The 25,035-nt window shown below is 47.4% G+C and overlaps 1 protein-coding gene across 1 annotated transcript in view; it reads right to left on the bottom strand.

Annotated features, from left to right (window-relative positions):
• Window positions 1–25,035, bottom strand: part of PTPRS (protein tyrosine phosphatase receptor type S) — a 257,496-nt gene that overhangs the window by 86,717 nt on the left and 145,744 nt on the right. The window contains exons 8-11 of the mRNA XM_077332102.1: window positions 23,361–23,942; window positions 17,167–17,297; window positions 16,849–16,993; window positions 1,894–2,199 (exon numbers count right to left, since the gene is read on the bottom strand). Coding sequence (XP_077188217.1) covers window positions 1,894–2,199; window positions 16,849–16,993; window positions 17,167–17,297; window positions 23,361–23,942 — 1,164 coding nt within the window. The remainder of the gene's footprint in view (window positions 1–1,893; window positions 2,200–16,848; window positions 16,994–17,166; window positions 17,298–23,360; window positions 23,943–25,035) is intronic.

Here is a 25,035-nt window from a genome sequence, read left to right on the forward strand (position 1 = left end):
AAGACCTGGATTCCCAGATCTCCTCTAGAGGAGACATACAGCTGGTCCCAGAACAGCAGCTGATCCTTGAGGAGAGCTGCAGGCAACTGGGACAGAGATGATAGATCAGATGTGTTCTGGCCCAGGAAATCAGGTGATCCTGAACAGCCAATCCTATGCCCGTTTGCTTGTATCCCTCTAAAACCTGATGGGGTTTCCTCTATTTCCTCATTGTACTTCCAGGTGGGCCCACCAGCTGCCTATGGCTTCTGTTTCAGATACCTCCTGAGGTCCAGATTTCTTTATATGGGGGGGGGTGTGGACTCCACCAGACTTTGTAGTCTCAACCAGGGATCAAATGATACAAGATATTCTGAAATTATTTGGGTGGGGGTACCATGACACAGGTAGCCTTGCAAAAGGGCACATGGAGTGCCCCCCCTTAAAATAGCTGCTTCAGAAATCAATGCACTGGAGGATGGTAGGGCACCTTTTCACCCTGCCTGACAGTCCTGATCAGAATCAGGCCCCAGAACCCTTGGAAACGTTGATTCCCACTCATCAATTCTGGCTTTGAGATTGTCAGTTGTCTGACTTGTGCCAAATTATTATTATTATTATTATTATTATTATTATTATTATTATTATTATTATATTTATATTTATATTTATATCCCGCCTCCCCCCGAAGCAAGGTTGCCTGGCTCTGCAGTAGGACCTGTTGCAAAAAGCAGCCCGATTAAGAAAAACAGGAAATGGATGAGCAGTTCCTCAAAAGAAAACCTGATTGTTCCAACAACTTTTCTATACATTATAGAATCACAGAAACACGGAGCTGGAAGGGGCCACACAGGCCATCTAATACCACCCCTTGCTTAATGCAGGATCAGCTTCAAGCATCCAGGATAAGGATCTGTCCAGCTGCTGCCTGAAGACCACCAGTGAGGGGGAGCTCCCCACCTCCTGAGGCAGCCCCTTCCACTGCTGAACTAATCTGTGAAATTTCTCCCTCTGATAGGTGAAAATTTCCTCCAATAATGGATTTAAACCCATTATTGTGGCTCCTCTTCTCTGTTGCCAATAGGAACCTTTCCCTGCCCTCTTCCAAATGACAAGCTTTCAAATCCTTAAAGAGAGCAATCCTGTCCCCTCTCAATCTCCTCTTCTCCAGACCAAACATTCCCAAGTCCCTCAGCCTTTCCTCAGAGGGCTTGGTCCTCAGGCCACAGATCATCCTCGTCATTCTCCTCTGAAACCCTATCCATTTTGTCCGCATCCTTTTTGAAGTGAGGCCTCCAGAACTGCACACAGGATACTAGGTGCGGTCTGACCAACGTGGTATACAGTAGGACTATAGCCTCTTGTGATTGTGATGTTATGCATGTGATGATACAGTCCAAGACTGCATTCACCTTCTGCTTACATTTAGCTTATAGTCTACAAGGACCCCAAAACCTCATTCGATCACTCTGCTACCCAGATTGAAAAGATTCTGGCCCATAAGAAGTCAGATTTATTGTTTCAGAAGGTCTTCCTGCTTGGTCTGCTTCCCTTGGACTTCCCTCCTTCCAGTCTCCTCGGGGGGCAAATTATCACAACAGATCTCTGTTCATGCAGAGATGGCCAAGGAAATCCCCCCCCCACGAAAGAGAGTGATGCCCCTTGGCATGAATTCTCTCTCTTGTTTCAACAGAGGCATGCTAAATAAGATAGTCATGGTTAACTGCAGCAGGTGGGCTCCTGTGAGGAAGGGTAATTATTACTCTTCCACATGCTTTTAGGAAATCTTTTCAGGAACTAAGTGTGCTCCCAGTTTTAATATAGGAGTATAAGAAACCACAGCCCCACAGGGTTCTTTGCTTTTGTTTTGGATCTGCCATACAGAGACTTGATAGAAAAGAGAAGAAAAATTACCGTCTTCATCAGTACGAATGATGACTGGTGGGCTCTCAGGGCCAGGCCCCACTTTGGTATGCGCCGCGACGGTGATGCGGTATTCTGTCCACTTCTCCAGTGATTCCAGAAGGATCTGGTTGGCCGTCGAGGCAATGTTGTTCACCTCTCGCAGTTCCGTGTCCTCCGAGTCCAGGGCTCGATAGTGGACGCTATATCCATCCAAGATTCCGTTTTGGCTTTCGGCCGGAGGAGGCCGCCAACTTACCCGAATGGCTGTGGATCTGACGCTGACACATTTTACGTCTTGAGGGGGAGCGGACGGTTCTATGGGAGGAGTTGGGGAGCAGCAGGGAAGTTCGGGGTGGGGGTGAAGGTAGGTGGGAGGGGGAATGGAGAAGGGGGACAATAGGATGGGGGGGGGGGAAACAAAAGATGGGGGAGATAAAAGAAAAAAAAGGAAAAAATGATAACAAAAAATCTAAAATAAAACACACAAAAGTTTGGTTTAGGAAGATTTAAATTTAAAGGGGGGGGAAAAGAAAATAACTTGCTTTTGAAATGAATAGAAATAAATCAGCAACAGAAACTGAGGGGATATTGCAACACAAATTTTACAAAGCAAAGAAAAAGATGCAGAGGGAGGGCTAGCCGAGGGTGTTCTGGATTCTTGCCCCCCCCCAAGAGGATCTTTCCTGATGTCACAGTTGCTGCCTGCTTTAGAACTGGTTCTATGGATGGGCTGATATCAAAAGCATTATCTCAGAACTGCTCTTCCAGAGAGATTTTGGGGAGCTTTCTAAAGGGCAGATCACCTGCTATTCTTTGGAAAACCCAAGTGGATAAATAATCCTGCCATGAGTTCATCCATGACCAGGCCAGGTGCGGCAAATGTGACATGGAGAACAGATCTGAGAAAAATATTTCCAGCCCTCAGAAATTGGGTTCTACCACCTAGAAGGACGACAATATGTGAAGGAGGGCAGCAGAGCTCTCATCTGAAAAAAAAGCCCCTTTCAATGGCTCACGGGAAATATTTCCAGTCACATCCTACTTGGGAATATGCAAACCAGCCTGTACCACAGGGCAGCCCATACTGTTTACTCATGAGTAATTGTTTAGGAAAGCAAACTCTATATCCACAATAAACAACAGAATGCCTGAGGAAAACAGTGGGTGATGGGGGGGGAGAGGATATCCCCTCTTCTCCCCTCAAATCTTGCCTCATACAACTAGGTCCTTGGGGTCCGAACTAGGAAATCCACACTTTTCAATACAGCAATGTTCATCACCCCCCCAACTGTTGCTGAAGTCTTTATCCCACCCCTCCCATCCAGTATATTCCTATTTAAGAAATCCCTGGCATGCTACCCTGCCTTAAAAGGGTTGCCAGACCCCTATGCAGAACCGGGCAGTGCCATTTCAGTAGAACAGAAGGAAAAGAGCTTGCTGGAGCGACAAATTTAAACCAAGTTCAGTGATGTCTCCATTATGCACTGAGACTGTGGCCCAGGGGTCAAATTTCTATGAACATGTTTTTTGTTGTTGTTTCTTTTTAATGGCTAAAACCCCAGAATGGTATTTTGCACTTGGTATAACTGCTTCTGGAAGGACTACTGTAAAAGTCACCCCAACCTCTGTTATTCTTCCACATTATGAGAAGAAAACTTCCAAGTGCAGCTAATGACTGCCAGCCTTTGACTCCTGCGATTAAAAGGTGTTTTTTTTTAGATTCCAGTTCTTGAATAGGCATGAACATTAACTAGTTCACAACCTTAAATTGTTCATGAATTTGGCTGGTTCATGCCCTTCTTTGGAGGAGGTGCCTCCCTTGAACATTTCATGGACCTATTGTCCAGTTGGGTTTAGGCCATTTAAACCCTCCATTTCACTCCCTCCCCTTCCAAACAGAGGGAGGCAAAACAGATTTTAAATGGCTGGCAACAATTTCAGTAATGGATTTCTCTCCTCCCACTCCCAAACAGGAGGCAGTGAAATGGGTTGCTAAAATGGCTGCCAGCCCTTTAAACCTCACAGTTCATGGGCAGACCTGTGAAGCTGTGAGGTTTAAAGGGCAGGCAACCACTTCAGTGATGGATTTCTCTCCTCCCGCTCCCAGACAGGAGATACTGAAACGGGTTGCTAAAATGGCTGCCAGCTCGAGGGCAGGCCTGTGACGGGCAGGCCTGTGACGCTGTGAGGTTTAAAGAGCTGGCAGCCATTTTAGTCATCCATTTTACTCCCTTCCTCTTGGAAACAGGAGGAAGTGAAATCGACTGGGGAGGATGCACCTCTCCACTATGACGTCCCTTTTGCTTCTAATGGGAAGAAACTGAAATGGACTCAGCTGGCTCATTTCCTAGTTTCAGGTTTGGTTGGGCTCAGGGCTTCAGTTTGGAAACACCCTGGAGCGAATTAGAAATTTCCAATTCATGCCATCCCTATACTTGAGGCTGCTACAAGGATAAGAAAGTGTTCCCAAAATTAAGAGGGTTTTTGTTTGTTTGTTTTGTTTTTGCTTTGCTGTGTTTTATGATTTAAGTGCACTTTCTGATCTGAGCCTTAAATCCACAGGGGAAAAATTAAATTGAGCAAGGCTATAGTCTTATGCATGCACTCGGGAGTAAGTCCCACCGAACTTGTATGCAACTGAGGTATGAGTTCTGCTGTATCTTCTCATTGATTTTGTCCAGAAGGGTTTTGTCAGGAAGGGTTCCAACTGACAGTCCCTAAGCCCTGAGAAGAAACAGCCAGCTTCCCTCTGCTGCCTCCAGAAAAAAAAAATAGGAATAATTTTTGGCAATAGAATTTGTCTGACAGTTCTCTCTCTATGTGTGCGTGTCTTAGGGTCTATTCCCCCTAATCATAGTGCTTAAAGCCTGTGAAATTTTCCTGCACACATTCTTTGCTCTCTTGAAGATTCTAGTTTAAAAACTTCTTATCCCATCACCCATCCACCCTCGGCAAACTGGTCTTCCAACACTCTGCCAGCCACTCAAATATATAGAGCACACAGAAACCAAATGAACAAGCTTAGAAAGAAAGAAAAAAGCTCAAATTATTAAGAATATTTTAAAAAATCTTGCTGACAAAAATGAGCATATATACATGTATATATATATGCTGAGATATAAATATCGCAGAGAAAGGGAAATTAAAATAATATAAAAATAAAACCTCAAGTAATACATAAATACAAAGCCAAGCCTGCTGGAGTTTTTGACGTCTGGTTTACCTACCTTCTGCAACAGCTAACTTTATATGACTTTCTTACGAGAGAACCCGGAATTCAGCTCTGCGGAGACCAAGCCAGGCTCTTGGTGGGTTTCTAGATGCAGCTCATATCTCACTGCTTCCCTGTGCATGAGACACCATCTCCTCCCCTTCCCACTTGATCCTCATGGGTCAGATTTCACACAACAGTGGGCACTGGAGATCCTGCAGCAGTTAGTACGCCAGATTGGAATTTGGAGACTTGGATTCAAATCTTCCCCAGCTGCAGAAGTTTTACTGTGAGTACTTAGCCTAGCCAACTCACAAGGTCGTGGTAGATAAAATGGGGAATGGAGAGCCATGTATGCTGCTCTGAGCTCCATGCAAAAGTGTGGAATAAAACATACTCTATAGGGAAAGAACATAGAAAAAGGTGTGGATGTGAAGGGAAACCCAAGTTTGAACGCCTGATTATCTGCCCCAGTTCAGCACTGTGCAGAGATTGCTCTTCTTATGTGGGAAAGCAGATATCAGCTTCAATGATAATGGGGTGATGGAGGGAGGAGGGAATAGCCTACCCCACTTGCCTTCAACTAGAGAATGGCTCCTTTGAGGCAGTATCTCTGTTTGTTTGGCAAAGGCCCAAACCCAGAAATTTTGTACTGGGCCCCCAGATAGCGTTGCCATCTATGGTTGGAAAACTCCTGGAGATTTGGGGACTGGAGCCTGAAGAGGTCAGGGTTTGGGGACAGGAAGGACCTCAGCAAGGTTTAATAATCTAGACCCTCCAAAACAGCCATTTCACCCAGAAGAACTGTGGTCCTGAGATCACCAGGCCTCCCTGGAGACTGGAAAATGCTTTCCTCAGAATGCAAACCATGCAGCTGCACACCAGCAAACCCCCAAGATGACTCCAGTATGTCGAAGGCTATTTACTTTTTGAAAATTGAAATATGACAGAATATAAGTAGATGAACACTTTGTCCGATCTGCTCAAAACCCCTCTGAGAACATGCAAACGGTTAATATTGGGATATTTGTGATAGCTCATTTATTCCTCTGCCTCAGCTGTGGAATAAATTGAGACAGGGTCATAAAGGAGGCAGAGGAGAAAAAAACAATAGGGGTGCCTCCCTGCTAAGTTTTCACTTCCCCATTTTCAATCTGTCCCCATTTCATTTTCAACTGTATCCCTGAAGCCCCCCAACTGGCGTTTTATGAATGCCGAGAGCCGCTTGACTTGGAAAGCAGGACACAAATCCAGTCCCTTCCCTCCCACCCCCATTTGAACCATCCTCCACCATATTTGTTGTTTTTCAGCAGAGGGCGGTTGCTAATTTGAGAAACGGAGGCAGATGAGATGCCGCTTAACCCATCCCAGCATCTCTAACCCCGTCCCTGTTCTTCTGCTCACCATGGCACCCTTTGAGGCTACTTTTTGGGGGGTTCCTTTTGCTTTATTTTAAACAAAAACAATTGTGAGATGTTATATTGAGCTCCCATCTCCTCAAAGTCACTCCAGGCTACTGATGAGGCCTCAGCCAGTTTGGGCCTCAGTAGCTGGTTCAGAGTTTACTTCCTTTAAAACTACAAGAGGCTGGAGCTACTGGGGGGGCTATAGAGGGTTGCAAACTGGCGATTTTGAGATCACAGTCCCATTTCCTGTCGAGAAATTGATCAGGATGGGCAGCCATCTTAGTTTGTGAAGATCCAAAGTCCAGCAGCACCATCTAGGTCGGGGGTGGGCAAACTGCGGCCCTCCAGATGTCCATGGACTACAATTCCCATGAGCCCCTGCCATGGACATCTGGAGGGCCACAGTTTGCCCACTCCTAGGCTCACAGCATCTGTGGCAGGGAGAAACTCCAGTATGGTTAGGTGTGGTGCTGCTGGGCTCTTGTGCTCTTTTCTACCATTTTCCTCTGTGATCGTCAGCTGTCCCGGGAGACTGAATAGGCTCCTCTTAGCTCCCTGCATTCTGCCTTTTACAGCTCGTGTTCTGACAGGATTCTCCCCACTTCTCAAGATGGCCGACCTCACAGACAATAAAGATACATAATATTACACACACAGACAGACACACAAAACACCCCCTCCCCATAAAAAGCAAAAGTTAAAATCACAATTCAGGACTGCTGTTAAACGTATCCAAAGGCAGTCCTAAATAATACCAGTTTGAATTAATTCATTAATTTACTTTCTTTGCCCCCCCCCACCAATTTGTACCCCTATTTGTGTGTCGAACATAATAAATAATGTAATAATATAAATAACACGGGAAACATATTGCTCAGAGACTGAAGAGGAATAGTTTTGTTTTCGTTTTTTAAATTTTTAACTGCCCTTCTACCAGGTCCATTAAAATTAGGGTCCCCTGGGCTGACATGACATGGATCTGACCCTTGACCTGTCCAGTATCACTTGTGGTTTGGCTGCGGCTATGGTGGTGAGCAAAACAAGCATATTTGGAATTTGGGGGTGAAAGTTCTCCTCTCGTAATTTGAGTCGGGCTGCTTGTGCTCGGCTGAGAGGCCAAAATGTTGACGATGCAGAGCCTCCTGCCTGTGTCAACGAGACTTTAATTCTTCACAAAGCGGCTAGCCGGCACCTGAAGTGTAGTACTTCAGAGAGGGTTCCCAATCTCCAGGTCATGGCTGTGGATCTCCTGGTCTCACAACTAGGGTTGAGTGCTTCGGCATCCGAAGTGGCTGTTTGTGCCCGAAGCAGCCAGCCCCCACCCGTGATGCAGCGCGGGCTGCTTCAGGCACGAACGGCTGCTTTGGACGCCAAAGCTCCCAACCCTACTCACAACTCATCTCCAAGTGACAGAGGTTAGTTCACTTGCAGAGAATGACTACTTTGGAAGGTAAACTTCCTGCTACCAAAGTCCCTCCCCTCTCCTCCCCAAACTCTGCCCTCCTTAGGCTCCACCCTCAAAATCTCCCATCCAGAGCTGGCAAGCCTGCATGTGATCCTAATACTTCTTCAAGCAAAAAGGGTCAAACAAGGCGGCCAGTAGGGGTAGTATTTAATTCTATTCCACCTATATGGGAGACAGGTTTAGGGATATAAATACACATGGCCTCTACCATGTCGAGAGAACCAGATGTCATGGATCAGGTTTATGGTCTAACTAAGTATGCTGGCCTCCAGCTGGGACCTGGAGATCCCCTGAAATCACAGCTTATCTCCAGACTGCAGAAACCAGTCCCTCTGGGTGAAGTGGCTGATTCGGTGGGTGGCCTCTAGGGCAGTGGTCCGTAAGCTTTCGCCCGCTGTGGACCGCCGCTCCGGAGTGGGGGGAGAGGGCGGCCCGGCGGCCCGCGCACGCGCGGCAGCCCCAGCACAAACGTGCATGCGCGGGGCGCACATGCGCATTTGCGCCGCCGCCATGCCAGCGGCCGCGGCTCCCCCTCCCGGCCCATCTGGGCCGCCAGCAAATCGGCCACTAAAGCTTCTCTTCCCTCCCCTCCTGAAACAAGAAGCTTGCTGGGCCGCGAGCTAATCGGCCGCTTTGGCGGCTGATTTGCTTGCGGCCTGGTGAGCTTCTCGCTTGGGGGGGAGGGAAGAAGGAGCTGCGGCCCGGCGCCAAGGCCTTTGCAGCCCGCCATCGGGCCACGGCCCGCGGGTTGGGGACCACTGCTCTAGGGCACTTGTCCCCCTCCCCGTCCCGAAATCTCCAAGAGCAACCCAAGGCTTAGCCTTCTCCAAGTTCTCTATATGGAGGGAATTTTTCTGTATGGAGGAACAAGTGTAATCAAAGTGAGATGCCGGCCTGCAGTCTAAAGAAACAGAGGCCAGATGCAGAAGCCTGACAAGGAAACATTTCCGGAACTTACAAAACTCCCCATTTCCTACTGTCACTGACCCCACAACGGGGATCTGGCTGATGCCTCTATTGAGAAACCCACTGCAGAGACGGACCTGACCTCACCTACCCTTTTTGTATCCTGACACTAGCCACTTCAGAAATTCAATACTAAAAAAACAAAAAGGAAATAAAAAACAGAAAATTAAAAAAAAAAAAAGTATTGCTCCAGAGAAACAGTCAGAGTGTAGAGAGCCACCTGGTCTTTTGGGTTTGTTTGTTTTTTTCCACTGGAATCGACTCATGCTGCACACTCACCCTTCTAAAACTCCAACCTGGAAGACCTGTCGAGTACCCCTTCTGTTCCCAGCAGGACAGGGAATGGGGAAATATGGAGAGGGAGAGGAAGCCAGGGGAGAGGGAGGATGAAGGCGCTTGCTGTACCCTCTCCGGCTAAGTAGAGAGAGGAACTGAGAAGAGCCACCGGGATGACCTTCGCCTTGGCCACGCCATCGGTGTGAAGACAGCTGCCCAGTGCAGACCTTGCTGAACAGAAGACCCATCATGGAAATTCATGGTTCTGAGAGTTTCCTTCACAATCCAGCCCAACCTGTGTGAATTTCAGGGAGCAGTGTATGGTTGCGCATGCATGCTGGTGTGTCTATAAAGGTGGCAATGTTTGGGAACAACAAGCCCAGTGTCTTCCCCTTGGAAGAGGATAGTATATTTTCAACCCTTGGAGTTACACCAAGGTCACACAGCATATATTGGTGGGGGTCTCTTTCCCCAGAGGTTCAAAGCAAAGTGTGGGGGGTGGCCAGGTGCTGGGGGAGGGGCATGCAGAACACATGACAGGTTGGGCTGTATTTGTGAATCTGCTTGAGACCAGCCAGTACTCACCTTTTTGCATGCTCTTGCACGCTTTAAAAGTTGACTGTCCAAGCCTCAAGAATGGCCCCTTTTACTGAGCTTTGGCATCGAGGTGTCTTTTAACCCTTTAGGTACCACAGACTTTGGATACATGAACCCCAATTTTTTTAAAAAAATGTTTTTTTTAAAGAAAGAAAACCCTATGAAGATCATTTTTAAAAGCTATTCGACAGGGTCAAAAGCTCCATTTTCTGAGGGAACAGAAAAGTATATTGTCCCTTTTGAATTTTGCTTTTTATTCTCCTCCCCTCTTTTTATCTACCCAGTCCTTTCATTGTATTCTCAAATTATCTGCTTGCATAGATTTGTACACTTGTCAAAATTTTCTGAATGGAGTGACACTTTCCAAAGTAAAAAGAAAAGAACCCAGTGTACTGCTAGGTTAGAAACGGAACAATGTCCGTCTTGTATGTGTGTGTGTGTGTATATATGTACACACACACACACACACACACACACACGTATGCATGCCATACAGCTCAGCACACAACTCCCTTCCTCGTTAGAGTTCCTCCTGGGATCCAAGTCGAATGTCTCTGGTACTTGAAGAGTTAAAACCAGACTATTTCAAGAGCAAAAAAGAATACTTTACCTTTAGTTTAATGGATTTTCTAAATAAAAACGTGGGTTATGATGCTTGGGAGGGCCACCCTGACAGAAGAGCGAAAGTGCAGTGGAGGCTGTTGCATGCGGAGAGGGTCGGGGTGGCAAGAAACGGAGCACTGGCCAAGCATGCACACTTGCACTGGAAAGCCGAGACAAGGGGAAAACTGGGGGGTGGGGGTGGGGGCGGACATGGGACATTGCAGCAAGCAGGCGCTGAGCAGAGGTGGGGGGAAAGAGCACAGGAGAAGGGCGGGAGCATGAGACCATGGAGGAAGAGAAAGGCATGTCTGCATAAAACCTCTCCTGCTTCTAAGTGCAGGGCTTGAGTGCCAAACCACAACTCTGGGAGCAATCTCCTGCGGAAGAGGGGAAGGACATGTGGCCCCCACGGGACCCTTGCCCCCACGGGACCCTTGAGTCAGCAAACCAACTCATGCTCATTCTACCGTCGTTATGGGCCACATTAATGGAGGACAACTGGTGTAGATACTTCACCAGGCAGTCTAAACCTAGATTTTTTTTTCAGTAGAGCAAGTTCATTATAAAATGGAATAGAAGAGATGTCCATGGACTATAATACCCAGGAGCCTTTGCCAGCAAAGGCGTTTGCTGGCAGGGGCTCCTGGGAATTGTAGTCCATGGACATCTGCAGGACCACAGGTTGACTACCCCTGATCCATACCATTCTAACAAAATAGGTGGATACTAAATTGGCCAGCTGCACTTTTCTTGTCAGCTGGGCTGTACAACCTTTTTGCTTTGTATACCCACATACATTCAATCTTTGGCTTGCAAAATTATAAGATCTCTGCTCTAGAGCTACTGGGTGGCAGTGAAGATGCTCATGTTAGCCAACAGACTTGAACCAACAACACAACTCAGGCAGGCAATCAAGAGGTCTTCCTGTGGCTAGCCTAGGGCTACTTTCCTGCTACAGTGGGAGCCATTCTGCTGCTAGCCTTCAGCTTCCTGTTGCTGAGTGTGGAAGAACTGAAAGGGATGTCACATAAAGGTAAAGGTATCCCCTAGGTCATGTCTGACCCTTGGGGTGACGCCCTCTAGCGTTTTCATGGCAGACTCAATATGGGGTGGTTTGCCAGTGCCTTCCCCAGTCATTACCATTTACCCCCCAGCAAGCTGGGTACTCATTTTACCGACCTCGGAAGGATGGAAGGCTGAGTCAACCTTGAGTCGGCTGCTGGGATTGAACTCCCAGCCTCACGGGCAGAGCTTCAGACTGCATCTCTGCTGCCTTACCACTCTGTGCCACAAGAGGCTCTTAGCTCTATAATGCTCCAGCAACCACCCAAAGCTCTATGGTGAAACCACAGAGATCTGAGAGATTGCTAGAGTGTTGCAGTGGTATCATTTCTAGTTATGTAACTGGAAGTGGTGTTGTGTGGCTTTATGTGACATCTCACCCCACCCCTCAAGCTCCTGGAAGTTAATACTAAGTGTCTCAGAGTTTGGTGGAGAGGCATGATGTCTCTTTCAGAGATGAGAGTGGATCTTTTGGAGCCCTAATTTAAACTGTATGGATCCCAGAATTCTGCACCACTAGCATTTCTGGAGCATAACCCCGTTAAATACATGTATTTCAGGGGCATCAAAAATGCTTCCAAGCCACCCTGGACGCTCTTAAAATATCTCTCTACAGTAATATTTACATTATTTACACAGGCTGATTATCTGCGGGTTCTGAATGGGTTGAAGAGAATCCAATCTCCAAAGAACGCCTTGTGCAGACATGTCTGGGGGGGGGGGGGTAGGATGAAAAAACAATATTGTTGTTCACCCAAACATAGCACTCATGCATTCTCACAGACATGCCAGGACACAGACAAGGAGAAAGAAGAAAGAAGTAGGAAGAAAGAAAACTCGCCATGGAGTAGGCTGGGGGAAAGGGAGCTGTATGGAGTAGGGGCTGCATGGTGTGGGGGGTGGTGGAAGAGACACAAAAAGCCTGCCCCAAGCTGGGAGGTCTGAGCGCCGAAGGATGCCACCAGGATCAGGGAAGTATTGAACTCGTTCCTCCAGCAGCCAGCCAGGAAAAAAACAAAAAACGTTTTCACCACATCACAAGACCGCTGTACAAAACCCCTTTCCCCATATTGTCTGGAAAGGAATCCAACCTCGCTGAATTGTTTTAAGGAGAGAAAGAGAAAGAAGCATTGAGACCGCCACCCTTGCTCCCACCCCAAACCTAGTTGCTTGTCACAAATATTTTTTAAAAAAATCCCTAAAAACAGCCAAAAACAAAATGATAGATCTTTTCTTCAGGGGACATGCAAAGAAGCTGAAAGGGGCCCAAATGAACCAGCAGGCTTTTCCCACCTCCCAGATTTCCAATGGATTTCCAGAGAAGCCTCTCTTACGGTGGGGATGCACCCTCCCCATGAAGAAGGAAAGCAGGGTTAGCAGCTGTGTTGTACCCCTCCCCCCCCGTTTCTGTTTATGCATTTTTCAAAAGAAAATAAACAACACAACGGAAACCAGATAATTTCTGGCTCTGTACTTCCTCATTTTCAAGTGGCAGAATGAACATGTTGACAAAACAAAAGGCTTTCTAAAATATATATTGCTATATTTAAAAAAAAACATTTAACAGAAAGGAAACAGAACAGAGAAAATAGAAATACTAAGGTCGTACCAAATGGACAGGAGGGCTTGAGGAACATTTGGCCTTAACACAATTTGATGGCAATTAAAACTCAGGAGGATGCAAACTTGCAGGTGGGTGGGTAGAGTCAGCAAGGCTTTGTAGCAAGTGAGGCACCAGGTTTTGTCTTTCCAAAAGGACATTGTTCATTGAAATTCCTCTCAGAATTCCTGGCTGACTGTGCCTTATTCTAGAGCTGTGCTCAGAGGACAGCCAAGTTGCTCTACAGCAGAGGTAGTCAACCTGTGGTCCTCCAGATGTTCATGGACTACAATTCCCATGAGCCCCTGCCAGCATTTGCTGGCAGGGGCTCATGGGAATTGTAGTCCACGAACATCTGGAGGACCACAGGTTGACTATCCCGGCTCTACAAAAGCACCTCAGATCCAGATTTTGGGGATAGGTTTAAGATTCAGAGCTCCCTTGTCAGATATATGCTTTTGGGGAAAATACGGGAGTGAAGGCAACTGAGAGCGGCTGGCCTGGCCATCAGAGGAGCTTGCTCACCATTTCTCCACACATGCCCCACTCACTCTAATCATGGGCCAATCATTTTTATATTATGTTTTGGGACTGCAACATGCAATCAGGTATATTAAAGGACTTTTAAAGAAATGCCTTGATGAATCAGATGGAAGCTAAATATATCTGTCTGCCTGCCTCTCTCTATTAGCCATCTGGAGATGCTGCCCGCAGATAGCTAAATCTGCAGATTGGGGTTAGATGGAAGATAGAGAGATTTTTCTGAAACCTGGGGGACTCCTAGTTTTCTTTCCAGCTCAGAAGGAGTTGCTCCCGCCCTGCCAAGCAGCCACAATGGGTCCAGCTGTGGTGGTGGTGGAGGATGACAGCCATGTCTGACTGACTGTACCAGTGGAAGAAGCTGGCAGCCAAGCTGAGCCCAGCTGCAACAGTGAAGGACATTGACAGACGTGCTGGGTTGAGCCACATTATGGGGAAGGAGGCAAAAAGATGCATCGGACCAGGCTGGATCCAATCTCGGCAGTGGGACATGGCTGTGGTGGCAAAGTATAGTGGTATGGAGGCTGGAGCCATGCCATGCCATTTAGGATTTTCTTCCCCCAAACCGTGAGGAATCAGTCGGAAGGGGCCATACAGGCTATCTAGTCCCACACCCTGCTCAGCCTCAAGCAGCCAGGATAAGTCTCTGTCCAGCTGCTGCTTGAAGACTTCCAGTGAGGGGGAGCTCACTACCCCCTGAGGCAGCCAATTCCATGGCTGAATTAGACTCACAGAATCCTAGAGTTGGAAGGGGCCATCCAGGCCATTTAGTCCTGGGCTGGCTGGAGAGTCACCGCTCAGAGGAAGATACGATACGATAACATTTATTGAATGTAGCCAAAGGCCGTTGCAAAACACAATTAAAACAATATGGCACGAATATAAATAAATAAAACAATATTTCTCCAATATTGTGTACCTAAAAATGTAAACATGGACTACTAAGTTACAATAAAAGGGATAAAATGGTGTCTCAAGGTGGAGGCTCCTGTAAAAATGCATTAGCTTGAATCTTCCTGGCAGCCAGAGCAAAAACTGCCACCCTACATGAGATATAGGGGTCGACATCTGATAGCAGATAGGTGACTTTGTTAAAATCAGCAATAGGGTATGAGTTTGGTAATAACTTGGCAAGGAGCTCAGAGGAAGAAGCCTTCCCCGCCGGTAAGTCCGCCGGCTGGCTTCCCCTCACCCTCGGGAAAGGAGCAGAGACACCCCGGGTCCCTTTACGCTGCGGGTGGGGAGGCCGCGGTAGGCGGGGGCCTTCTCCCGGGCCCAGGAACAGCCTCACCGCATTGCAGATGAGGCTGTTCCTGGGGCCGGGACAAGGCTCGGGGTAGCGGCCAGGTGGGCGGTGGCCTTCTCCTGGCGCCGGGGACAGCCTCACCGCGTCACAGATGCGGCGAGGCTGCTCCTGGGGCCGGGAGAAGGCCCCGGGTTGCGGCCGGGTGAGCGGGTGGCCGAGTGACCGGCTGCCTTCTCCTGGCCCCAGGAACAGCCTGGCCGCGTCGCAGCCTGTTCCTGGGCCCATCTTACGGCCCTGCCCGCTAATGCCCGCTGTATTTTTCTTACAGCGGGCTTAAATTCTAGTTATCAATAAGACAAGAAGCATGAGCACACAATGTGGGAACTGAGCTGTCTCAAGTTCTCCTGGCCTCCAGAACTACACTTCCCAGGGTACCCTGACAGAAAAAGAAAGACTGCTAAGGCGATAGCTATACACCCCCTCGAGACAAGTTTGGTTCCACATCTGAGCATGAGTCAGCTGAATTCTGTTCAGAACCTGAGAACTTTTGCATCCTCCTGAGTTATAATGGTGGAGTAGCACCCAGTGGTCTAGATCACACTGCTCAGGAACCAACAAACCGAAGGAGAATGGGAAAAGAGTTGGGGTAGGTGGGATAAACGATCCTCCAAATCCAAAGAGAAAATAGGGCCAATGGGGAAGGAACAAAGAAAAGCAGGACATGGAGGCAAAGCCATCGGACCTGAGAAGTAGGCAACACTTCCACTATTTAAGGACTGCTTGGGGGACGGGAAGTGTCACTTGGTTTTCATATGCTGGCCACCTGACCCCAGCCTCCCCCCACCTCTGCTCATGGCTACTCCAAACCCGTGGCCGAGTTCATTTTATAGTAAAGATGAAAAGAGACAGAAAAACACAAAGAACAGCCTGCAACAGCCAATCATGCGGTTGGAACAGAAAAGAAAACGAAAGGACGAAAGAAAGGGAAGGGAGGTGGGGGAACCGACAAAGAAACCACCTCGTTTGAGGGGGAAACAAAATAAAGCGAAAATCCGTGGAAAGCCCAGGTTGGAATATTGCCAGCCAGGGACTGGAGCTATCCCCAGGGCAACAGCAAAGGGAGACAATCCATTAAACTAAAACCAGCACCAGTGTATGTCCCAATGTCATTCACCGCCCCCGTGCCTCTGGCCATTAGGGGAGTGCAGAGAAGCTGCTTCGTCCTACAGGCTAAGAAGCTTGATGATGAACAATGAGTTTGGGGGAAGGAAGGGGGGAGGCAAGAGTAGGGAAAATGTTTTCCCTTGGAACGATGACCATTATTAGTCTCATGAAACTTCTTCCGTTCCCCAGCCTTGATCATCAGCAATTTCCCCCTGCCCACCCTTCCCCGGTTTGAACTCCTCCAGCGTAGCTCAGTTTTTGCTTCTGGATGGGATGACCACCTCACAGAGAACGGGGGAGCCATTCTCCCCCACCGCATGCTCCACACAGAAGGTCAATGGGATGTCATGTGTTGCTCACACACACCTCCAAATCAGGAGAAGACTTCCTTCGCCCAGGCTGGCAAACGGGTCACAAGGAGCCTATGTCCTTCTAATAACTCAAGGTGCATGACAAAGAGGGATTGGGTCCATTACCATGTATTTAATAAAACTGAAAACATGAGAATTTTCCCTGGAAAAGGCAGATCCTGTTTCTCCTTCACTGAGAACAAAACTTCAAGCTGTCGTCCCTCTTAAAGCGGCAGGACGTCTTTTCCCCTCTCTGCCCTACGTGGGCTGCGAGGGCCGAATGCTTTTCAGGAGCACAGCTGAAGTTCAAGTTACATGCCACGTGATAAAAAAAGAAATGAAAGCCTACATCCTCTGACTGAACCCCGATCCCCATGAGGCTGCCCCTCACCATTACAGACCCCGGCACCCAACCTCAGAATTTCCTCCCTGACTGTGATCCCCTGTGAGAATTCTGGGAAAGGAGAGAGACACCTACTAGACTGCAGCGTGCGCTCCCTGACCTCCGGGGTGTAGGCCCCAAGCCCCAAAGCTGAGCGAGCAGCCAGCTGGAAGACATACTCTGTGTTTGGTTTCAGGTCTCTCACAGTGAATAAAGATGTGGGATCAAAGGTCTTCGAAACCTGCAGAGTGGGTGGGGGGCATGATACACACACACACAAAAAGACCATGAGCAAGGCTTGATACACCTCTTCTTCCTGTTGCATGTTCATAGTCATAGTGGGGTTTCACCCGCTAAGAAATGGGGATGTTGTAGTTTACTGGGAGTTCCCCTTGTCCCGTCTCAGCCACTCACCTCTTTCTGGTTCTCTCCTCTGTAGATGAGCTCATACTTCACTATCATATCCTGGCGGGGAGGACTCCATGTCAATAAAATACTACTCTCAGATTTGGCTTCTGCTCGAAAGTTCATTGGTTGTCCAGGAACTAATGGAAGGGACAAGAAAAACCCAGAAGACATTATATCTGACACAGGAGAAGTCAAGATGAGTTTTGAAGTCCTGATGCCATCGAACAAAGACATTCCTCATATCCTCACAGAATAATACATAACAATGACATTGAAACAATGAAGGAGGCTGTATTACTTCAAAGGAGGATGACTTTCAGGGAATGCAAATTTTACGTTTTGGAACGAAGCTCTTTTGTTACTGTTAACAGAGAGAGCACTGATATTTAAAAGTGAGTGTATGAAAATACCGTACATCCTAAAAGACTAACCTATCTGATGCAGACATTTCTACCTAGCTGATCATGTTATGGTTCACAAGCAACAAACTTCTCACTTTTTGCTTCAAATATTAAGCAGCAGGGAGTCCCTGAGTTCCTTAGGAACAGTGGTCCCCAACCCCCGGTCCGGGGACAGGTACCAGTCCGTAGATCAGTCAGTACTGGGCTGCGGCTCCTCTTCATCCTTCTCCCTGGCTGCTGCCACAGGGGCTGCCCTGCCACTCTGCTGCCGGCTCACCTTTGGTGCTTTCCAGCGGCTGCCATGGCTGGGGCTCCCCTTCAGCATGGCACTGCGCAGCTGCTGCTGGCAGCACCCCCCAGTGAGCGGCAGGAAGTCAGGGGCACCAGCAAGAATGCAAGTGGAGCAGGGGCTCAGGTGGCAACATCCATCGGCAAAAGACTAGCCCCCCCCCCCCCCAGGCCTCGGTAAAATTGTCAAGCATTGACTGGTTCCCGGTGATAAAAAGGTTGGGGACCACTGCTCAGGAAGACTGTGAGTTCCCTGGGTGTACAGTCTTTGGCTTATCAGGACAGATGAACAGAGATGGAAAACATTCTAGAAATTTTGAAGTCATGGGGAAAAAATGTTTCCCCACTGGAAAAAAAAACCCAGAAATTTTGGGGAAAATTTAAATATATGCAATACTTTCATATCAAACCTACTGATTGAGCAACATAAAGTATACATCATTTATAACTTAGCATGTAAATTTGTATATGGAGTTTAAAGGCATCTTCACTTTCTATAAGAAAAACATCAAGTATGCACAGTACATTGGAGAGAGTTGCAAATTGCTGCACCCAATAATATTATTGTATATTTTTTGCCATCTGAGAGGAGGAGGGAGAAGAGCTGAAAGCAGCAAACAAAATAAAGTATTTGGACGGAAACTTTATCACTGAGTCACGATAGCTAGGGCAGACGTGTTTGTTATTAAGCTAAAGTTTGTAACACTGAAAAATGGAACTCTTAATAATATATTATAGTTAGATACATTATAATGTATTAATTGTCACCAAAACTGGAGTTGCTTTTCAGCCTTCCTTTTAATTTTCCAATTTTTCTGTTGGAAAAACGGGGAAAGATGCCCTTTTTCTGGACCCTCTCCTCTCTCTGTACCATTTATGGGGCAGGGGGAAAGCATGGTTTGGTGAGTTTCAATCCAGGTGAGAGATGGGTGATTTTAGATTTTGTGGTCTGGTAGTCCATTCTATTTCTACAGATGTGGACAAAAGCCATGTAACACCAAGCACAATACGCAAACTTCTGAGTCCAGCTCAACTATTAATTGGGCTGGATATTATTTTTAAAAGAAAGAAAAGAGGGGGTAGATGGGGATAAGAAAAACAGTTATTTGGGGGCATGGTTTGGGCCAACCATGAGCAGGAAACTGGAGTAAACAGCTGAAACAAAGAAGGAAGGAAGGAAGGAAGGAAGGAAGGAAGGAAGGAAGGAAGGAAGGAAGGAAGGAAGGAAGGAAGGAAGGAAGGAAGGAAGGAAGGAAGGAAGGCTCTCCTGCACCCCACAAATTGGGGGGTGGGCATGTGGGGGAGCACCCAAAGGCCATCCTGGACCTCACAGGTCTGGGGGTGGTGGCATTTCCTCCATCTTCCGTGGCCCCGGAGGGTGGCCTTTCCTGTTTCTTCCGCCCACCCTGACTCAGGGAAGTGCAAAGGCTCAGTTCCATGGGACTTGCAATGGGGGCTGGACTCCTTCTCCTACCCCCTACCCTCATGATCTTGGGTGGGAGTAGATTCCACACTTTGTGACCAAGGGCTGGACAGCAGGTTAAGCCACTTTGTCCCTCCAAGCCACCCCAGTTTCTGGCCCAGCTTGCCTTGGGAAATGGGCCAGCAAAGGGGAGGAGGAAGGAGGTGGGACAGACCCATTATTGGCCCTCCATGAGAGAGTGAACACTCCTGAGGGCCGATAATCTGGTAGGGTGTGAGCTGTTCTCATGTAACTTGAACTTTATTATGGTAAAAGAAAAGATGAAAATCTCCAATGTAAATGAAAGGCACTTCTTAACTTTCTTTTAGTCATTGCTAGGTTGCTCATTGCCCTGTGCTGGAAGAATCCTAGGGGATTCTTTGGTAGGTGGAGTGCAAACATAAGGAATATAGCAGCACTCGAAAAATTAACAAATAAGATGAGATTATTTTCTGGGGAGAAAAAAAGAAATGATTTTAAGATAATTTGGAATAGTTATATCTTTAATGGAATTTCCAGAATAGCTCATTTAAAAATATTCTTTAATTGGATGGAGACCTTTATCTGGAAATTTGACTAGGGTATTGAATAATTACATTATAGCTAATTTAAATGGACACCCCACCCCCCATTTTCCTTTTCTTCTCCTGTTTTTCTTTTTCATTTGGTTTATAAATTTCCAAGTTTTTTGTTGTTTTATTTAATTTTTTGGGACAACATCATAATATAATGGCCTTGTCTTGGATATGAGGTTCTCAGATGGTTGTTTTGTTGTGTTTTCATGTTATGGTATTTGTCTTTGTGGGCAAGAGACGTTCAGAGGTGGATTGTCATGGCCTGCCTCCACCTCATCATGATTCTGGAATACCTTGGAGGTCTCCTGTCCAAAGACCAGCCAGAGCCAACCCTGTTTAACTTCCGATGATGAGATCAGGCTATCCAGGTCAGGGCAGCAGTTCCAGTTAGATTGTGACAATCATAGATCCTAGAGTTGGAAGGGATCTCCAGTGTCATGTAGTCCATCCCCCTGCACAATGCAGGAACTGACAACTACCTGCCCACCCATGGTGACTTCAGTTTCATGCCCCAGTGATCCCTCCACTCAAAATCTCTAGCATCCAGCCTGGCTTGGAGGAAATTCACCTACCATTCCATAAGCAGTTCTGCATTTTCCTTGTATCTCTCCTCCACTACTAGTTCTTCTTTCCCATCCCTGGCACCCCATTTCCTTGTCTTCTTCTTCCCCACCTACCGACATACCTTTATCTGCCCTTATGTTCACCTTTATCTACTTTCCACCCTCAGGCAGCCTCTTCCTGGGAGGCCAGGCCCAGTTGCATTGCCATGAAGCCAAGTTGTACAGGTTGTGGGTCTTCTGTGCTCATTACCAGGTCTCTCTCCAGCAAATCCTCCTCCATCAAGGGGCTGGGCAGGGGACTGGGACAAGACCTTCTCCCTGTGCTCCCCGCTATAGCTTTGCAGAAACCAAGTTTTAGACTGCTCAGCAATATTGCTTTGGTTGCATAGTCACCTCCCAAACGGTCACTGAGAGCTCAGTGGGCATTCTTTTCTTAAAGCAATATGTTGTTTCTATAATTGGGGGGAGTTTTAATCCCCTAGTGTATTTTTTAAGATTTCAGATTTTCTGAAACCTGCGACTTTCAGGTTTGTAAAGCAATCCTTGCTATCAGTCCCTATCTCCATTTGCAGATTTCTTGATCCATGCTCTATGGCCTGGCTGAGAGTTCAATCATATGAAACCCCCCTTCTGCAAAGCAACACATTTTAGATCTACAGCAATGATTATGATAATAACAACAGTCAATCACCATAAACCTTTTAGAACTCAAGCCTAAGCATCTTGCAAAGGCAACATCAATATTTAGACCGGTTTTTGGAAGTTGAAATCATCGTTGTGAAGCTGTTAAGGTTGTAGCCTTCAATATCTATGTGAAACAATCATTTACGGGCCTCTATGTGTGTGTGTGCATGCACACTTGTACAATCTTGACACAGAAATTCAGAAAATATAGAACAACACATGGAATTCAGCTTCCTAAAAAAACCTAGTTTTCATTTCAGAAAATATCAAGTAAGTGGGATTCCAGTGTCCTTTCCTGGATGGGCCAAGCCAGACCGATCTCATCAGATCTCAGAATCTAAGTAGGGTTAGTCTTGGATAGTACTTAGATGGAAGACCACTAAAGAAGTCCAGGGTTGCCGTACAGGGGCAAGCAATGGCAAACCACCTCAGAACACCTCTTGTCCTGAAAACCCTACTGGCAGAATCCCTATTTTCTTCACAGATCCTGCCATGCATTCAGTTGCTTTCTGTATGCTTATATACATTTGCCTGTTTATCTTTCTAGTGCTTTGGGGTATAAAGGTAAAGGTATCCCCTGTGCAAGCACCGGGTCATGTCTGACCCTTGGGGTGACGCCCTCTAGCTTTTTCATGGCAGACTCAATATGGAGTGGTTTGCCATTCCCTTCCCCAGTCATTACAGTTTACCCCCCAGCAAGCTGGGTACTCATTTTACCGACTTCGGAAGGATGGAAGGCTGAGTCAACTTTGAGCCAGCTGCTGGGATCGAACTCCCAGCCTCATGGGCAAAGCTTTCAGACTGCATGTCTGCTGCCTTACCACTCTACGCCACAAGAGGCTTTGGGGTATACTGTTTGTATTTTCATAAATACTGGTCTGGTCTGCAAAATTGGGGGGGTAGGGTGGCGTTGGGCCATCTGGTGCTGGTGGGAAGTAGTTCTTGTTTCCTGGAGAACTATAGCCTAAACCGTTTCATCTCATGGGTGTTTACATGGTACCTATCTCACTGTTGGCCTCCAAGGTTTTAACACGTGGGCTAGAATTCCCCCTGATGGAAACCACTGCTTTGGTCTTGTGGGAAGCAAGGAGCCAAACAGATCCCTCACTTCCTATGGGAAAGGCGTGGGGTGATGTGACATTCGGAAGTTGGGTGCATTGACATTTTTAAGGGGGGGTGTTCAGAAGGTACATTGGTCTCTGTATCGCTAGCTAACTTCAGATTCAACAAGAAATTTCATGGACTTTGTTCATTTCTTTTCTAGTAAATCGCTTTTGCTTAACATGACCATGGACTACAATAACCAGGAGCCCCTGATAGCATGTATTTGTGGTCCATGGGCAACTGGAGAGCCACAGCTTTGGTCTTCTTTGCTCTACAGCAGGGGTAGTCAAACTGCGGCCCTCCAGATGTCCATGGACTACAATTCCCAGGAGCCCCTGCCAGCAAATGCTGGCAGGGGCTTCTGGGAATTGTAGTCCATGGACATCTGGAGGGCCGTAGTTTGACTACCCCTGCTCTACAGGGTTGCTATAAGTTGTCTGAAAGTTATTTATTATTTGTTTATTTATTTATTAGATTTTTATACCGCCCTCCCATACGGCTCAGGGCGGTCCACAGAAAACATTGTAGGAGTAATACATAGAACAGTCTGAATGCATAACACAGTCATAAAGAACATATCAACAATAAACTAGCAGAGGCTTCAAGTAGAATGACAACTCAAATAGAACGACAACCCACAGGGAGGTCAGGCTGCTTGGGTGTCTGGGGTGGTGGTTGTGAACCAGCAGATTTTATTGGGTTGGTCGATTCAAGCAAAAAGAGCTCCCTTTTGCAAGGCCCTGCATAATTGTGGTAGTTCAGGCTTGGGGGCACTTGACACACACATAAGATTTTAGCTTGACAAAGTTGGAGGCGATCTACCAATGGGCAGGATAGCTTGCATTACTCTAACCTGTGTTTTGTCTAGCAGAATGAGAATAAATTATGCAAAAATAGTTCATCTTGCTCAAAAACAGAAATCATGGATATTTACTTGTAAATCTCCCCCCCCCCAAAAGCACAAAACACACACAGAAATGTAAACCACTTCAGTGCTGGTGGCTCTCCATAACTAACCAAACATAACGGAGGACAAAGCTACTTATTACCCTGTGGCGCCCCACATGGTGCCCCACCTAGAAAGCTGCAACAGTGTCGACTGTACGTGTCTTCAAGAACTCACCTCCTTGCTGCGTTTTCACTTGGATGGGATCTGAGAGTGGTCCATCTCCTACAGAAGTGAATGCCAGGACTCGAACGGTGTACGTTTCCCCTTCCAGAAGGCTGCTCACTGTGGTCAAGAGACTGTCATCCACATTGTGTTTCTGCCAGTTACTGACAGGCTGGTCCGGTTCCATGGTGTAGTAGACACGGTAGCCTCGGATTTGTCCGTTCGGTTCCTCGGGCTCGTCCCACTGGATGATCATGGTGGAGGCACTCAGCATCCGACCCTGGACGTTCCGGGGGGCACTAGCCGGGGCCTGCTCTCCAGTCCTGGTCACCACAGGTTCACTTGGGGGGCCCTGCCCAATGGTGTTCACAGCCGACACCCATATTTCATATTCTGAATTGGGGCTGAGCCCTCCGATGCTATAGCGTGTGGTGGTGATGTCTTCTTTGATCTGGTACGGGCCGTCTTGGCTCTTTGATTTGTACTCGATGATGTAGTAAGACACTGGGTCAGGGTTCCCTGAGTCCCAGGTAATTGTGATGCTTGTCGCGGTGGTCTCTGTCACTACGGGAGTCCCCGGCGCCTTGGGAAGTGCTGAGGAAAATTGGGAAGCATTAGCCTAAACACCGCCACATGCCCCTATATGTCAATGCTCCACCTAATTGGCTAGTTATGGCTCCAGGAGCCAGCCGCGCGGGCAACGATTATTACACGGCCGTTTGAGAAAGAGCTGCCGAAACATTCCAGACCTAGTTACGCACATTTTATTATCCTCCTTAAACTGCCCCATCAAAAAGGGAAAGCGTTCAAGCTCAGCATCTGGAATTGTTAATGTGAGCTTGGAGATTGCGAGTGTGCCAGGAGGGGAAGCGGCATAGAGGGAAAAAGGCCAGGTGGAGACAGGACTCCTGAAATGCTTCTTCCAAACATGGGCTGGTTCTGCAACGGGAAACAGCCAGGGGAATGGGGTCCCCATGCTCCTCTTTCAAAGATGTAGCAAAAGCTATGTCCTGGGGTGAGTCCCCGGAAAGAGCACCAATGCTCTATAGCTGCACCTCATGCCCATTGCCAGGAGTCCTCTACAAGTAATACCACCCTAAAGCTGGAATACCCCTTAAAGGCTGTCTAGGCCAACCCTCTGTTCAGTGCAGGACATCCCCACAGAGAAATCTGCAATCAAGCACACAACTCCTGCTCAAGATCCCCGGCCCCATGGAAATTAAACTGGCCTCAACCAGAGCCAGGGTTATTTTTTGCTCTGGCAGTGGCCTGGTGGAATGCTCTCCTGAACGAGATCAGGGCCTTGCGGGACTTAAAACAGTTCCGCAGGGTCTGAAAGAGTAGTTCTACCAGGCCCCCGGTTGAGGACCATAGGCATCATCCATACTGGCCTCGATGCATAAACAACAGCTGCACACCAACTAGTTCCAACACAAGAGGACTTTGCTTCCTCCTATTGAAGAGAAGGTGGGGGACTCGTGGCTTTAATGTACATTGGTTTAAATGTTTTGATATTTTAACCCTTGTTTATATTAAATGTTGTGAGCCCTCAGGGAAAGGCAGCATAGAAATGTAAAACAAACAAAGAATTACATCCCCAACTAGAATCCTGCAGAAAGCTGTCTAGTCTCTGCCTGAAATGAAGGCGAGGCCAGACCTCTAGAGGTGACTGGTTCCAATAAAGGTC

The sequence above is a fragment of the Paroedura picta genome, chromosome 4 (assembly GCF_049243985.1).
Source record: "Paroedura picta isolate Pp20150507F chromosome 4, Ppicta_v3.0, whole genome shotgun sequence".
Taxonomy (NCBI): Eukaryota; Metazoa; Chordata; class Lepidosauria; order Squamata; family Gekkonidae; genus Paroedura; species Paroedura picta.